Below are 17,787 nucleotides of genomic sequence, written 5' to 3'. Positions count from 1 at the left end.
TGTGCTCCGCAATGGGGGAGGCCACAACAGTGAGAGGCCCGTGTATCGCAAAAAAAAAAAAAGAATGTGTACTTCCATGAAAACTATGCACTGTCCACAGCACACCTATTGGCCTTATATGAATCTGATGCTACAGAAGCTACTTTACAACTGAGAGCGGTGTTAGGTAACGGATAGCAACGCAAAACTCTTGTCTACAGACATGTAAATTCTGTCTTCCCTTCCACACTGTGAAAAAGTCAATTTTGTCTCTATTTGCACGTTTTCGTTTCAAAAGTCCTGATCTACAAATGTCTCTGTTCTTTGGGTTCTCTTTTGAACGGCTTGTAACATCTGTCTGGTTCCCTCACTGATCAGTGAGTAGAGTAAAATCTTTAACACAGCGCCTGCTTTTATTTCTGTGTGAAGAGTCATGATTTTACCTTTTTCTGAGAATTATCTTTTAGAAAACTCTGGGGCTGTGAATAGAGCCCAGCTCACATTCCTGGGGTCTTCAGGATTCAGGACCGAGGGTCCCAGCACCGAGGACTTCCTAAGGTCTCCCCTGCCCCCTGCCCCTGTCCTGCTCTCCCTCCTGTTCTCCACTTGCTGGCTCCAGGGGCCAACCTGGCTCTGCCATTAATGGGATTAGTACTCAGCTGTGTGGTCTTAGGTTGGGCTAGCGATTTATAGAGTCTGGGTGGGCGGTCAAGTGCTCCAGTGAGGTGGGTGTGTTCATAGGCAGAGTCACCCTCCCTCCCTCCCTCCCTCTCTTTCTCAAATGGCTGCACATGGTAGCTTTTGCTTTCTGAGTGGCAAAACACATGCTACTTCAGGGATAAAAGAATTAGTATCCAAACAAAGAGGTGGCAAGGGGCAGACGTTCTGGCACCCCTCCCCTCCCTGGGGCTCCTGTAGTTGGAGCTGATTTCTACCCCTGCCCTTTCCTTAATGCTCGCATTGTAGACAGAAATCTGCTGTTTTCCCCTTTTCCCATGCTGGCTCCCTGCTTCTCCCATAGACACCATTCACTTCCACATTTACCGATCACCTATCAGGTGTTGTACTAGACACCTATGCTGTGTGCTGTTGGGTTTCAAAAAAGCCTAAGTCAAAGTTCTCACCCTCAAGGACCCCACCTTCAGAGACTTTGACAAAGAACCACATATACACACACACAGACAATACAGCTATAAGAATGCAGAACACATTGCTTGAGTACTCTCTATGTGCCAGGTGTGTGCTAAATACTTTACACATATTCAACCCAAGAGCAGACACTATTTTGAAAAACGGAGGCTCTCAGGGATTAAATAGTATAACAGACATAGATTGGGGTGTCTGGTGAACTCAGAACAATTTCTCCAGTGGCCATGCCTATGTCCAGTGCCTCTCCTCCTTTGGAAAACTCTATCTCTTTCTCCAGCATATAGGGATTGGTCCAAAGTGTGGTCATGTGACCCAAACTCGGACCAATCAGAGTCCAGCCCCAGGAACTTTTGCATGGGAACTTGAGGGGAAACTTCTTTTGTCTCTGGCCAGGGAGCTATGGCAATAAGAGTCAGCTTCACTGAAAAGATGCTCAACATCACCAATTATTAGAGAAATGTAAATCAAAACTACCATGAGGCACCACCTTACACTGGTCAGAATGGCCATGATTAAAAAGTCTACAGGGCTTTCCTGGTGGCGCAGTGGTTAGGAATCTACCTGCCAATGCAGGGGACATGGGTTCAATCTCTGGCCTGGGAAGATCCCACATGCTGCAGAGCAGCTAGGCCTGTGCGCCACAACTACTGAGCCTGTGCTCTAAAGCCCGCAAGCCACAACTACCGAAGCCCGTGCACCTAGAGCCCATGCTCCGCAACAGGAGGAGCCACCGAAATGAGAAGCCCGCGCACTGCAACAAAGAGTAGCCCCCGCTTGCCGCAACTAGAGAAAGCCTGAGTGCAGCAACAAAGACCCAATGCAGCCAAAAATAAATAAAATAAAATAAAATAAAATAATTTTTTAAGTCTACAAAACAATAAATGCTGGAGAGGGTGTGGAGTCCATTTCTACACTGTTTGTGGGAATGTAAGCTGGTGCAGCCACTGTGGAAAACAGTATGGAGGTTCCTCAGAAAACTAAAAATAGTGCTACCATATGATCCGGCAATCCCTCTCCTGAGCATATATCCAGACAAAACTCTAATTCAAAAAGATACAGGTACACCTATGTTTATACCAGCAGTATTCACAATAGCCAAGACATGGAAACAACCTAAATGTCCATGGATCGATGAATGGATAAAGAAGATGTGGTACATATATACAATGGAATACTACTCAGCCATAAAAAAGAACGGAATAATGCCATTTGCAGCAATATGGATACAACTAGAGATGATCATATTAAGTGAAGTAAGTCAGAAAGAGAAAGACAAATACCATATGATATCACTTCTATGTGGAATGTAAAATATGGCACAAATGAACCTATCTATGAAACAGAAACAGAATCACGGACATAGAGGACAGACTGGTGATTGCCAAGGGGGAGGGGGCTGGGGGAGGGATGGAGTGGGAGGTTGGGGTGAGCAGGTGTAAGCTTTTATATATAGAATGGATAAACAACAAGGTCCTACTGTCTAGCACAGAGAACTATATTCAATATCCTATGATACATCACAATGGAAAAGAATATTTAAAAAAAGAATGTACATATAACTGAATCACTTTGCTGTACAGCAGAAATTAACACAACATTGTAAATCAACTATACTTTAATAAAAAAACTGAAAAAAAAAAAAAAGAGCTTCATGATGCTAATAGCCAGAATCTGTCTTGTAGACATGTTGGTCAAAGAGAATTAGGATGTCACACAGAGAGAAGGGAACCTAAAAACAGAGTCCATGTAAGCCTCTAGTACCAATTACACTTACAACCAGCTCCATCCTGTCCCTTCCACAACCTGGCCCATTTCTTTTAGCCCTGTTTTTCTTAATGTAGTTTGAATTCGTTTTCCATCACATACAAGCTACACATTCCAAAGAATACAGGTCCCTTGCCTAAGGTCACACAGCTTACAAGGGGCTGGCTGCATGCCCTCCTAAGAGCCACCTTGCCTCCCGTGTGGCTGGATTATGAACCCCAGACAGCACAGGCAGCATCACGCTATTTTATTTTCCTACAAATGTTGCCAGGGGGATTGGCATGACCATGGAGTTGACACTTCTGCTCATCAACTGTTTAGTTCCCAGAAATGTGTTACCACTTCCCTCATGAAAGCCATATTATTATCACCAACTACTTACTGGGAGCTTATGCCATGTGAGGTATCATGCTATGTGCTATGCACCTCATTTAATCTCCCCAAACCCTTGCGTAGTAAGTATTGGTAGTACTGGGGGTTTTTTGTTTTATTTGTTTTTTTGTTTTTGTTTTTGTTTTTAACGTGGACCATTTTTAAAGTCTTTATTGAGTTTGTTACAATATTACTTCTGTTTTACATTTTGGTTTTTTGGCAACGAGTCATGTGGGATCTTAGCTCCCCGACCAGGGATCGAACCCACACCACCTGCACTGGAAAGTGAAGTCCCAACCACTGGATCACCCAGGGAAGTCCCCAGGTAATGCTGTTTTAAAAGTGGGGAGGGACTTCCCTGGTGGTCCAGTGGTAAAGAATCCACCTTCCAATGCAGGGGATGCAGGTTCGACCCCTGGTCGGGGAACTAAGATCCCACATGCCGCGGGGCAACTAAGACCGTGCGCATCAACTAGAGAGCCCGCGTGCCGCAACGACAGAGCCCATGCGCTCTAGAGCCCACGCGCCACAACTAGACAGAAGTCTGCGTGCCACAATGAAGGAACCCACATGCCGCAAATAACACCTGAAGCACCCAAAAAAGGGACACTCGAGAGGGTTGGTGTTTTGGGGTTTTGACTTGCCCCCACGGTCAAAAGACAGGAAGGGGCGGAGCCAGGCTGGTTGATTTCAAAGCCCACGCTCTTGGCCAATCCACTAGCGTTCCTCCCCACGCAGTACTGTGATCATTGTGATTGGCTGCACGTCCGTCCGTCACAGCCTCCAAGAACCTTGCATGTTAGACTGAGTGTAAGTTGATCCTATCGCAGCCCTGGCCCGCCTGCAGTCACCTTTTGGTCTGCATGAGAATGCAGCCAGCCATCTTTCTTACAGGCCTCAGGTCAGAGGACCCTAACCTTAAGGCCAGTGGAGGCCCATGCAGGGGCTGGAAACTTTGGCTTTCTAAAGAGGCCCCACCTGGTACAAATGAACTTATTTACAAAACAGAAATTGAGTCACAGATGTAGAAAACAAACTTATGGTTACCAGGGGGGAAGGGGGAGGGAGGGATAAATTGGGAGAATGGGGTTGATATATACACACTACTATATATAAAATAGGGCTTCCCTGGTGGCGCAGTGGTTGAGGGTCCGCCTGCCGATGCAGGGGACACGGGTTCGTGCCCCGGTCCGGGAAGATCCCACATGCCGCGGAGCAGCTGGGCCCGTGAGCCATGGCCGCTGAGCCTGTGCGTCCGGAGCCTGTGCTCCGCAACGGGAGAGGCCACAACAGTGAGAGGCCCGCGTACCGCGAAAAAAAAATAAATAAATAAAATAGATAACTAATAAGGACCTACTGTATAGCACAGGGAACTCTACTCAATATTCTGTGATTGCCTATGTGGGAAAAGAATCTAAAAAAGAGTGGATATTTGTACACGTATAACTGATTCACTTTGCTATACACCTGAAACTAACTCAACATTGTAAATCAACTATACTCCAATAAAAAATTTTTTAAATAAAATAAAAAATAAAGAGGTCCCACCATGTATATATATCTTCCTTCTCAGCTCTTATGTTCCAGATGAATGTTTATGATGAGCCGTCGAGCTGGGTCTCCTGCAGACTCCAAGCTGAAGGCCCTGCCCTGTTGTCTCCTGTTGATGGGGTGCTTGCCTCCTCCTGCCTCAACTCCACAGCACCCTAGTATTCTGAGCTGGGGCCTGACCCCCACATCACCCCTCCACCTGGCTTCATAACGGAGGGCCTGAGGTCCTGCTGTGTCTCCCCAGCATCCGGCCGAGGCCTGAGCAGTTTCCACCATAGGTCCCACTTGCGCCTAGACCGATCCCCATCCTCCCAGAGCCACAGCCGCAGGCGCCTCTGACAAAGGCCTCTTGCCGGAAGAGAAACAGTGCAAGCCCACCCCTGACGCTTTCACCCTCCTTTCCCCTGGTCTCCCTCGCCTCTGCCCCTTTAGGTCAGAGGTGCCCAACTGTAGCCCACAGGCCAAATGTGGTGTGTAAATAGGTTTTATTCAGCATTCACAGTGGGTTTTTTTATTTTAGTATTTTAAAAAAATTGGGTGTTTCACTTAGATACCTCAATTTAAATTTTCCATATAAAAAGTTTTTTTAAAAAAAACAAAACTGTCTGCATTTCTGACTTTTCTTTAAAAAACTGGCCTTTCTGTGACAAGAGCCCTGCATCTCAGCATGAGAGCCTCCAGTGGCAGCTGAGCAGTGACCACCCACTTTGGACAGTGCATGGCCTCTCTGCTTCACAGTCTCAAAATTTGCCCATGACCCTCATTTTCCCTGCCTGTCTGATCTCTGTGAACACCCAAGGCCCACCCTGGTGGCCTGGGATCCCCCCTAGCAGATGGACAGCTCACTAGCCAGTCTCCCCAGCCTGGGATTGGGCACTTTCTCCAGATGATGAATCTCAGGGAAATCCCTTCAACTCTAAGGCAAGTGAGGCCCCCGGCCATGCCTGACCCAGGCTCTGAATGTGTCCAAGCCCAGAAGCCACTGGCCATGGGCTCTGGTTTGCCTGTAGGCACCTCAGCACAGGCATGCACAGCTGAGACCAGGCTGAGGCCTGGGATGGACGTCATGCCTGCTCAGGCCCATCTCACCATGGAAATCGCTGTCCAGCTGGACTAAGGAGCAGGCAGTGACTTCCCCAAGTCTACCCAGAGAACACCAGGCCCAGGAGAAACTGTCCATCAGACCAGTGCCGGTGACCCCCACCCCAGCCCCTGCCCCCAGCCCCGGGACTCGGGGACACTCACGATGTTCATGAGGGTGAGGACGTAGTTCTGCACGTGCTCCTTCCCGTGGAAGCGCACCACCGAGTCGTCCACTGCCAGCAGCACCTCCATGCTGTAGCTGCCCGGCTTGGCATGTCGCCGCTTCCGCTCTGCTTCTCCCAGCCGGTCCCCCACCAGGCCCAGCAGGTTGGGAAGGTCACCCAGGCCAAAAGCTAGAACCGGGACGGGAAGAAACCGAGGTCAAACCCACATAAGGGACTGTCACCGTGACGCCGCCCACGTCACGTGTGCCCCTTTCCCTGCCTCTGAAAGCCAAGGCAGCATGAGGGTTTGTGCCATACCAGGTAACTGGTGGGCATGAGCCCTTTCCCCGGCATGAGGACACGGCGAGTCTCTGAGGCAATGAAGAGCAGAGAGGAGAGAACTGGCCCGGGTTCCAGTTCCTACTCGGTCCCATCTCCCTGTGCACCCTAGCCCAAGCCCCGCTGCTGCTCCAGGCTCCCCACCCCTGCTGTGACATGGAGAAGGATAATCCTTGATCTCTTGCCCCACAAGCTTGCTGTAGAAATCAAGGGTGGCACTGGGTGTAAACATCTAAATAAAGGAAAAAAATTGTGATGTTACCGTGGCCTATGCGGGGCATTTTAGGGACCCCCGGAGCATGCCCTGTGCCCCTCAAATCCCTCCCAGTCACTGCCAGCAACTCCAAATTTCACCATCACAGCTTTGGCCTTTTGGATGAAAGCAAAATATTGATTTCTTTAACCAGCATTTATTAACTTGTATGATGTTATCTAGGAGTTGTCGAACTTTTTCTGTAAAGGATCAGATAGTAAATATTTTAGGTTTTGTGGGCCTTCCGGTCTCCATCTCAGCTCTTCAATTCGACTGTTGGAGCATAAAAGCAGCTACAGACAATACATCAACAAATGAGTCTATCTAGGTCCCAATAAAACTTTATTTACAAAAACAAGTGGTAGGCCACATTTGGCCCATGGACCTTAGTTTCTGACCCTTAATCTAATCCAATACAATCCAGTCCTTACAACAACTCTGTCAGGTTATCGACCCCATTATACAGGCAAACAAACTAAGGTTCAAAGTAGTGTGTCCATGTCTGTCTGAATCCAAAGGCCTTGCTTTGAAACATACTGCTACTTAGAAAGGTAACACCTCAAGCAGTTATCAGTCATTTACACCATAGCCTGAATAAGGACTGGAGCAACATCTGTTGGGGCGGTGGAGTGAGGGTGCATGAGGACACCATAGGGAAAGCTATGAAAGCAGGACAGGAAGCTGAGGTCCCTCAAGAAAACTTCAACTGAACTTAATGACTTTCCTGCCATCCTACCCTGAAGCTCTGATACTTGTGCACTGATTTCTAAGACTATTCATTTATCCACCGTTATTTGAGAACCCCCCACCCCCAAGACTGGGCCAGGGGCTGAGGCTGTAAAGATGCCACCACTATAATCCCAGCGTGTATCCAGAGGTGTGGCTGCAGGAGGGTCCCCACACTTCCTAGAAGGGTTGAGGGTGGGTGGGTGATGAAGGCAGGGCCCTGTCCTTGAGTCCCCCTGCCTAGTGCAGGTGACAGATAAGAAACCAGATGGTATCAATAGAGTAACGTCAAGGGCTATAGTAGGACTGACTAGGGCAGGCTTCCACACCGAGACCCACACCGGGACTGGGGAGCTGGGGAAGGCTTCTGGAGAAGGGCATATCGGAACTGGCTGGCGGAGAGCAGGAGACAACCTGCTGGAGTGTGGGGAACACAGGGCCCCCGAGCAGGGGGAGCTGCGCCTGCAACATCTATTGTGAGTATAAGGAGACCCCGCCCACAGTGTGGGTGACCCTCAGGAATGAAATCAACAGACACCCAAGTTCTGCCTCTAAGCCTCCATGCACATGGGTACTTCAGGGGCTGAAATCTGAGCACGGGGCAACAGGGCAGCACAGGGCTCCATGTCACTGTTTCTGTTTGCCCTTTGGTTAGTAATGCTGTCGTGCAAAGGAAGGAAAGCACTAGATTTAAGAGTTGGGAAAATGGGGACTTCCCTGGTGGCCCAGTGGGTAAGACTCTGCGCTCCCAGTACAGGGGCCCCGGGTTCAATCCCTGGTTGGGGAACTAGATCCTACATGCATGCCGCAACTAAGAGTCTGCATGCCACAACTAAGACTCCGCATACCGGGCTTCCCTGGTGGTGCAGTGGTTAAGAATCTGCCTGCCAGTGCAGGGGGCATGGGTTTGAGCCCTGGCCCGGGAAGATCCCACACGCCACGGAGCAACTAAGCCCGTGCGTCACAACTACTGAAGCCCGCGCGCCTAGAGCCCGTGCTCCACAACAAGAGAAGCCACTGCAATGAGAAGCCCGTGCACCGCAACAAAGAGTAACCCCTGCTCGCTGCAACTAGAGAAAGCCTGCGCGCAGCAACAAAGACCCAAACGCAGCCATAAATAAATAAATAAATAAATTTATGGGGGAAAAAAAAAAGAGTTGGGAGAATGTATGGCCACTGGCCTAGTGGAGAAACCAGAAATGGGCAGCCGGCCCTCTGAACAATGCAATGCACAGCCTGGTGAGCAGGGCTCAGGCTGGTGTCCACCCTCACTGCCCCTGAGGCCAATGCCTCTCTCTCTGCAGGTGACACTGCACCAGAGCTCCTGGTGGCCCTGCTGTCTGAGTCTAACAGTGAGTACAGCAGCCCAGAGACAAATTCCCGGGAGGGGAGAAGACCCCCAGGAGGGGAGGAGGCGGGGCAAGGGCTCTCTCCATGGAGTGAGTAGAATCGTAACAGCCACTTCCAACACATGAGCAGTGCCCGGAGGTTTCAGCACTGCAAGTGAAACGGGGAACTTGACCCCTCACAGCTCTCCCTGCCAGGCCTGTCAAAGGGAGGCTCAGAGAGGTTACCTGACTCATCTCAGGTCATGCAGCAAGTTGATGGCAAAAGGCCAGAATGTAAATCCAGACCTGCCACTCCCCATTATCACACCCTAACCAGGTCCACCCAGGTTTCTCTCTCAACAAAAACAGTAACAGGCATTGGGGAGGGCCTGCTAACATCAGCTATAGACCCTGGAGATGTTCCAGTCACACCCTCTTTTATGTGTCTCTCATCCTTCGGCCCAGATATAGGGAATCCTCAAAGTGAGGAGGGCAGCAGGTCACTGGGAACTTTCAATGAGCCCACCCAAGAAGCCCCGTGAGAATGTAAAATGGTGCAGCTGCTTTGAAAAACAGTTTGGCAGTTCCCCCAAAAGTTAAACACAGTGTAGTCATAGGACCTAGCAATCCACTCTTAGGTATATATGCAAAAGAACTGAAAACATATGTTCACACAAAACCTTGTACAAGAATGTTCATAGCAGCATTATCATAATAGCCAAAAAATGGAAACAACCCAAATGTCCACCAACAGATGAACAGATAAACAAAATGTGGTCTCTCCACAGGATGGACTACTACCCTGCCATGAAAAGGAGTAAAGTACTGATACATGCTCCAACACGGATGAACCCTACATGCTAAGTGAAAGAAAGCCAGTCACAAAGGCCACAGACTGTATGATTCCACATATAGGGGAGGTCCAGAAGAGACAAGTCTCTAGAGAGAGAAGATAGATTGGTGGTTGCCAGGGGGTTGAGGAGAGGAAAACGGGAGTGACAGCTAATTCATGGGTATCAAGTTTTTTATGGGAGTGATCGAAGTGTTCTAGAATTAGATAATGGTGATGGTCCCACAAAATTGTGAATATAGTAAAAAAAAAAAAAAAAACAACTCAAACTGAATTGTATATGTTAAAATGGATTTTCTCTCGATTAAAAAAAAGCAGCAGCAACCTTAAGCCCCAGCCTGGCCAGGGGATGAGCTGCCCTGGCGTCTGGCAGCCCCGGCCCCCAGCCGAGGAGCCAGAACTCTGGCAACAGGCACATATGGCCTGTTGGCATCCAGGTCCCAGGGACCTGGATGGTGGGAAGGCGGCTACAGAGCAGGACTGAGGAAAGGACAGCATTAGGAGCATGGGAACGTCCAGGGCACAGCCTCCAAGGTCAAACCTTTCATCTTAACCAAGATGTTAAATGGAGACAGCGCATCCAGAAACACTTCACAAACTGGGCTCAGATGCAATGCTGGCCTTAAATTGACAGAGTGAGTGAGTCACAGGTTTTCAAGAAAGTCCCCTATCACCCTTGTCTTTCTAAGGAAGGACCCACATGGGCCAAGGGCATGACACCACCCACAGGCCCACAGGAGGTTCAGCCAGGCAGCCTGATGAAAGGGAGTCAAAGCAGCATTCAGGGCCTGAACCGCACCCTGAGCTCAGCGGTCTCGGCCTCCCAGCCAATGACCATGGTGGTGGACTGTGTGGTCGGTTCCAGGCTCACAGCCCTGGAGTAGGACTTCCCCAAGGTCTCTCCCCAGAAGGGAGGACTTATGGTCTTACGATTCAGAACTGGCCTCAGATAAAATGGAGCCTGAGGGAGATCTGTCATTCCTCTCAGCCATGGTGGTGGGAATGGTCACCACCTGCTCCTGAAACCCTCCCCAGCCCCCCCCGAGGCTCCGCCCAGTCCCTCAGCTCCCCACCCACCCACCCCCCCGCCACCAGGCCTGCAGAGCCCTCCACCATTGCAACATAAGTGCAGCATCACTATGAGCAACAGGGAGAGCAGCTGGGGCTTCAGAGGAGGCATTATATGTGGGGACAACTGGTTTCCAGGCATTCCTTCACACTGGGCCCAACCCTGCCAGGGCCCAGGCAGGAGGGTGTGGTCACTCATGGCCAGATTCCACCCAGGGTCTCATGTCTTAGTGGCCAAAGGGGCTTCGAGACAAAGCTCAGTCAGACTATGAAGTCAGCACGGGCCCAGGACCAGCACAGGTCGCATCCACTCCTTCATTCACTTAACCACATGTCCTGAGTAGGCGTGCAGGCCGGGGTACAGGCTCCGGTGCTGGTCACTGGGGTGCAGAGACGCCCCTCTCAGGGCTCTCACCCTAACATGGCAGCAGTTACCTTAATAACAAGACCGTGATAAGAGCAACCATTCATCAAACACCTACAACGTGCTAAGCTCCATGCGGGGATTTCTATACACACTATAATACACACAGCCTTAGAGGTAACAATGATCGCCCCCACTTTACAGATTAGAAAAAGAGGCTCAGAGATGTTAAGTAACTTGTTGGGGTCACACAGTAGACAGTGGTGGAGGTAGGATTTTTAAATGGTCTGTTGGACAGAGCTGACCCTGGTGGCCTGACCCCAGGCAGTCTCCCTAGAAGTGCCCTAAGAACCTCCTTCCCGTGGTTCCCAGGGGCTGAGATGATTTTCCCGGGGCGGGGTGGGTGGGGAAGAGCTAACTGCAGCCATTCCACCTCCTGCCTTGGCAGAGAAACAGCCTTGCAAAGCAACACTGAGCCCCTCAGAGACTCTGGAGTCCCAAGGACTACAGTTCAGGAGACTCAAGTACCCTTCTGGCCCCCAACTCCAGCCTGTTATGGTAGCCCCTAAAACCCAGTGGCATTTCTCTGCTGGTGCAGTAGGTCTACATGGCCCAGTCCCATTACACAGCTGAGAAGACTGAGGCCAGGAGTTGAGAAGTTCAGGCCAGAAGTTACCTAAAAACACCCCCGAGGTGCGGACGGAGGTAGAGCTGGGGGCCCCGCCCACAGCCTACCTTCATTGTGAAGGTCCCCGAGAGGCTCTGTCCACGCCTGCCGGACGACTTCCCGGCGGTACACCACGTGCATCCTCCCGCTGGCCTCCGTCTCCTGCTGCCCCCGCTCCAGGGGCTCAATGAAGTAGTCAGTGCTGTCTGTGCGGATGAGGCCCGCCTGAACCAGGGGCACAGCGAGCAGGAGGAAAGAAGGGGAGAGAGAAGAGATGTGAACACACGGCAGAACGGGTGAGTGTGTGCGACTGCAAACGAGTGTGACTAAACGAGTACAGACTCTTCCTCTAGGGGCTTGGGGGGCCCTGGGATGCCAGCAGGGACATGGGAGGGGGTGTCAGGGGGCCAAGCAAGGGCTCCCATGCCCATTGCAAGCAGAGCAGATCCACTTCCACTGTGTTGTACACTCATGGGGTTCCACGTAACATTTCATTTAAACAAAGGGTTCCAGTGCTTAAAATGGCAGGTCACTGTCACAAGGACTAGGCACACACACCAAAGCACCCCAAAGCACTATCACTATCCTGCGGATTTGCCTTTATCTACAGACAGACAAGAAGGGAAAGTCCTATCAGTAAAGGTTAATTATCCCTACGTAAGGTGGGCACTGGACCCCAACTCCAGTACAAAGCGCTGTTATTTCAGATTTAAAGCATGTGTGCATACACACCAGGGAAGGCAGCTCATGTTTGCTGACGATAAACGAGCCAGGACAGTGCCCCAGGAGTGTGTGCTCTGTTTTTATTCTAATTTTTCGCCTGCATCAAAACAGGCCCTTAAAAAAAAAAATCAAGTGTTGGCCTTGGAAATAAAAACATAAAAATATAACCTTGGCCAAGCCCAGCCAACATGTTATTAGGTCCCAATGAAGGCAATATTCACAGGGACCAATGAAACATATAACTGGATGTGTGTGAATAGATGTGGTACAGGTCCCCTACCTACCACCCACACATCAGCTCTATAAAGCAGTAAGAGACACCCATCATGGTGCCTGGAAAATAGGAGGCAATCCTTAAAAGATATATACTTGTTGAATTCCTTCACTCATTCAACAAATATCTTTGGAGTGCCTACTACATACCAGCCCTGAGCCAGACACTGGGAACGCAGCTGTGAACACAAAGCAGGGAATGAAGGAACCATTTTTATAAACCTTCCCATTTGAATAGGAGCTGCCTCTTTTTAAAGCAGCCACTACTGTGCGCAACAAAATTCCACCAATTGTCCCACCTCAGCCTGTTTTGAGCTGGCTTCTTAGGGAACCCCCTTCAAGGCTTCCTGAGCACACAACACCGAACTCCCAGCAGCAGCCTGTCTTCTTCCTGTCCCTTCCTGCTATGTCTCTCCATCAAACTGCAAACAGCATTTTGGATCAAATCCAAGATGGCCTTCTGCTCCAATCAGGAGGCCAAAAAACGTTCTACGGAAAATAGCCAGCATTACCCGAATAACTTCGGGGCTTCCCAAGGTAACCATTTTATCAGGTGACACTCAATTGTCTGCAAAAGTTCTGGTCTGCTTACTAAAATGACAATATCAAACAATATATCAAAATATATTAAGCACTGGTCCTTGCATTTAGAGCGCTTTCTTTTTTTTACTTTTGCACCTGCCATGTGCCCAGGGCAGGGAGAAACAGATAAATAAGGCCCAGCCTTTGGCTGTGAGTTGCTCATTGTCTGGATGGAGGGGCCCACAGAGGAGCAGAGGGTATCCAAATTGTTGGGCTTGGCGCACTGGCGGATATACCTGAGGGACAGGTATCCATCAGGCTCTCGGTTGTAATGGGTGAATTCAACTTGAACCCCCTTGGACCAAAGTGGAGCATGTTGGACCCTGGACAAACCATGGCAGGTGCAGGCACTGGAAGTGAGGGGCCCAGTGCCCTCGGCTCCCTCTCCACCCTCCTCATGGGCCACTCTGCATCAGCTTCATTCTCCCGGACAAGGATATGTTCTTAGAGGCACATCTCGGCTCTGACACCACAGACAAGCAGGCTTTCCTTGCACAGTCCCATCTGGAACAGCCCAAGGGAGACTGTGGTTGGTCCGGCCTGAGTCACATGGTCACCCTGGGACTGGCAGTCTCCGCTCGACCTCCACAGCCAGCGGCAGGGTAATCAGTGCATCGGAAGAAGGGAGAAACTGACAGGATAGCAAAAGAAACCTACGTGAGCTGGAAAGGGCACAGCAGGTAGGGGACCCAGGCACAGGTGTGGAAGCAGGAAGGGCAGTGTGGGGCTGGGGAGGCATTCAGGCTCGTGGGCAGAGGCTGAGCCAAACCTGCATAAGTGATGGCCAAGTCGAAGGGCCTCTGCCACTGCAGACCCGCAGAGCCCGCCGAAGGAAGCCGTCTTCTGGGGTACACAGGGCTGCAGGATGGGAGGGCCCAGGACATTCCCCCCAAAGCTAGTGCAGCTCGGCTGCCAAGAGAGACTCTCTGCCAAGCCCCACACCCATCCATCCCATCCCAACTTGTGTACCCCTGTCTGATACCCAAGGGCACTGTTGCCACCCCACCGAAGCCCCCCTGGACCAAGCAAAAAAAGAGACCCTCACAGCACAAGTCAGACAACCTGTGCTTCATCCAGGCCAAACTCACACAAACCCAGGCTCACTGAGGGCTGTAGCTGTTCTGTTTCTTTCTGCCCATCACAGCTCTGCAAACAGCCCGGCAGAGGAGAATTCTCCAGACCAGGGGGCAGGAGACTCCATTCAGCTACCACCCGCCGCTCCCGACACTGGGTCACTTGATCACAGCCTCCCCACTTCTGGGACTTGGTTAACCCACTACACAGGAGGATTCTTCAGAATCTGGCATTCCCTGCCTCATCACCCACTGGGTCCCTGTGGCCACCAGACCTCAGTGCCTCATGAGGGATGCAGGTTCCAGAATGATGCGTACAGCATAGGGCTGGGCTGCAAGGTACTACCTTCCAGCCCACCCCTCCCTTTCAAGATGGCCATGCCTGCCCCAGTCGGAGGCTTCAATACCCTGACAACATCCCCAGTCAGCGGACCTCTGACATTTGCTTGGATGCCTCCAGTGACAGGGAGCTCCCTCTCTCAAGATATAACCTATTCTGTGTGGGGTCACTCATAATGGCTTCCTGAGTTGAAACACACTTCTCTACATTCCACCCTTTATGAACAGTCTTATTACCACTGCTATTAATAACAGTACCTGCCACTTACATTTACACATCTTAATTCATCTTTATGACAACCCTATGAAATAGGCACTAATATTAGACTCATCTCATGGATGAGGAAACAGAGGTTCAGAATGGTTAAGTAACTTGCCCAGAGTCACCCAGCAAGTAAGGGACAGCACTAGAACAATAGCCCAGCTCTGCGTGGCTCTTAAACACTAGGCTCTATTACCTCAGGCTACTCGGGCCCTGCTCCTGCCCTGGGGGCCCACTTGGAGCATTCTTTCGTAGTCCCGACTGCAAGTCCCTGGGCCTCTGGTCTGGCCTTGCAGAGCAAGGCTTCAGCACACAGCCTTAGGAAGAGCAGACCCCTCCCACTGCCTGGTGACCACCCTCCACGCACACACCTGAAAGGATTCTCACCACACACACCAGCTCTCCTCTACCAGACATGGAAGCCCTGGGATTCCTGAGACTGGTCTAGCCCCCATACCCTCAGCCCTCTCCCCAGGGAAGAGTTCAAAGAACCCCTATTTTTCCACCCAGTGAACTGTTTAGGGCAAAGACCCAAGCCCTGTCATATGCAAGGGCTAGGAAATAAGTTTTAAAACTAGGAAATAAGTTTCAAACCTCTTTGTAACTGCAGATCCCACCAGCCCCACCTCCACCCCACCCCCTCACTGGCATCCAGATCAGAACCTCCCTAGTGATCACCCTCATCTATTTAGGGCATCACGTCCAGACCTCGGCAGTTCTGGGCCACGTCTGGGTTCCCCCTTGGCCTCTGAGACCCTCCTCCTGGAGAAGGGATGGCAAGGCAGGCCCGGCCACCAGATCAGGAGGCGGCCTGGGCCAGTTCCTCCCCGCGGCCCTCCGTTTCCCCGTCTGCACCAGGAGAGGTTTGGCCCACGCTCCCCTCCAGCGCTGCCCTGGCCAGGAAACCAGGCACCGCTCAGGGCAGACAAGACTGGCAACGGGAACCTTCTGGCTCTCTGCCTCCTCACCAAATTACTCCCGTCTCTCAATTTATGAGATGTTTATATTTCTGACAAGTGGTGGCTAATTTTAAGCACTCAAATCAAATCAAATTTCTGTATAAGAAATCAAGAAAGGGGGAGAAAATAAGTTCTGGTGGAATGGAAAATAAATGTCAGCTGTATCTGTTTTCACCCGTAACTTATTCTTCTGGAAACAGTAAATAAGTAGGAAATATATTCCAGAAAGATCCTTCGTGCAATAAAAACAACAACAAATAGCTGTTTATATCTAACTGAGCCACATACTATATAGGTCTTCAGGTAATTTCTCCAAATGGAAACCCACCAGTGGGCAAGCCTGGCCCCCTTGGCCCTGCTCTAGACCCTTTAATACGGCTGCTCCTGAGGACTCTTTCCTGGAAGGTGTGTGGCTGAGGGAGGGGCCTGTTTGAATTTTCCAACATGGCTGTGACACTGTTTTGGTTGCAAAGGTGACAGCTTCTTCTGCGGCTTCATCCAGAGGCCTTCAGGCCATGCTAACTAAGGTTTTCCAGTCCAGCTTCCCCTCAGGAAAAAAACCCAAATCCAGAGTGTAATTCCAGGGCACCTGAAGGAGACAGGTGACGACAGGGTAGGTGACTGCTGCCTTAGAAATCACCTGTGTCCTGCCGTGGGTCATAATTGAAGAGTTCAGTTGGTTACCAGCAGCTGTCTGTCATCAGGGTGAGGTCCCAAATATTTCAGCAGATAACTGAAGTCATACTATTTTGAAATTCGTATGTATGTGGGAATGTGTATATATAAACATGTTTATTCTAAAATTGCATGTACTTGCATGTAAACTGGGAGGCACAGGTAAAATGAGCCAACAAACAGATCAGGGAGGCCAGAGATCGAGATCCCAAAGGACACCTTGGACAGTGCAGAAGTCCAGACTTGGACAAGGACAGGGGTCCATCTGTGCTGAGTCAGGTGAAGAGACAATAAGCAAGGACCCAGCCTGGGTCTGGGAAAGGGGAATCCCGAGCCCCCTTGCTGCCCCCTCAGATTGGCCAACCTTTGTCAAATGCCCAGAAGGAGGGCCCATTTCAAGACGGCGGCTGCAGTGGAGCCAGCTGAGGTATGGGCCAGGTCTCCCCTTCCTTCTCCTTCCAAGGCCGGCCTATGTGGGGCCTCCCCACAGCAGGGAAAGAAGCAGAGCAGGCCACCCCCAACCCTACCATCCTGCCACCTCCCAAGGAGAGTGCATTCTCTGGCCTGAACTTGTTCTGGAAATTCCATTACGAGGGTTTTACTGCCAGCTATGCTGTCTCAGGTTCTAGGCTTCCAGCAAATTCAGATTGAAACGGTTCCACTGGAGGAAACAAAAGTAAATCCAGCAAGTGGAGGCTGGATGATGCACACACCGGGAATGCCATGAGAATCAGAAGTGGCTTCCACTAGGCTCGCCCCCAACAGAGCCACCTACTTCTATCCCCAGCCACTGCCAGCCAGGCTGACTCCGAGATCACATCACCTGCTACAACCTCAGAAACCCTGACTGCGGGTGTCTCCTTCTCTCCCCCCACCATCCTGCTCACCTAACTCTAGCACGCTGGCTCCAGCTACAATTAAACTTCATCAAGACATCCAACACATGGCCCCACCACTTCACCACTGTCAATCCCCCCTCCAGGTCCTCACTTCTCCTCTCACCACCTTGGACTTCTCGATCCAGACACGTAATAGTTCTTGTGCAAACACCCATAACTCTCTCCTGCCTTTCCCTCCATCCTGCTCTCCCAGAGAAGCCTCTGCCCTGGTTCAACCCAAGCCGCCACCCACTCCACGTCTGCACACTGATGGAGAAACGCACACGGTGCCCACTGGTCTCCCTTGGAATCGTTGACATGTATTGATAAGTGCGCTTGAGGATCTCCCATCTGTGAAATTCCCTC

The 17,787-nt window shown here is 50.7% G+C and overlaps 1 protein-coding gene across 2 annotated transcripts in view; it reads right to left on the bottom strand.

Moving 5' to 3' along the window:
• Positions 1–17,787, bottom strand: part of ADAMTS14 (ADAM metallopeptidase with thrombospondin type 1 motif 14) — a gene marked incomplete at both ends in the record, with an annotated part of 91,191 nt that overhangs the window by 54,358 nt on the left and 19,046 nt on the right. For both annotated transcript variants that reach the window (XM_079712586.1, XM_079712585.1), the window contains 2 exons: positions 6,061–6,251; positions 11,726–11,882. In XM_079712586.1, the coding sequence (XP_079568712.1) occupies positions 6,061–6,251; positions 11,726–11,882 (348 nt within the window). The remainder of the gene's footprint in view (positions 1–6,060; positions 6,252–11,725; positions 11,883–17,787) is intronic.

Source organism: Hyperoodon ampullatus (genome assembly GCF_949752795.1).
Source record: "Hyperoodon ampullatus genome assembly, chromosome: 1".
Lineage (NCBI taxonomy): Eukaryota > Metazoa > Chordata > Mammalia > Artiodactyla > Ziphiidae > Hyperoodon > Hyperoodon ampullatus.
Note: the sequence above shows the minus strand (reverse complement) of the source record. Positions and strands in the feature narration are given on the sequence as shown.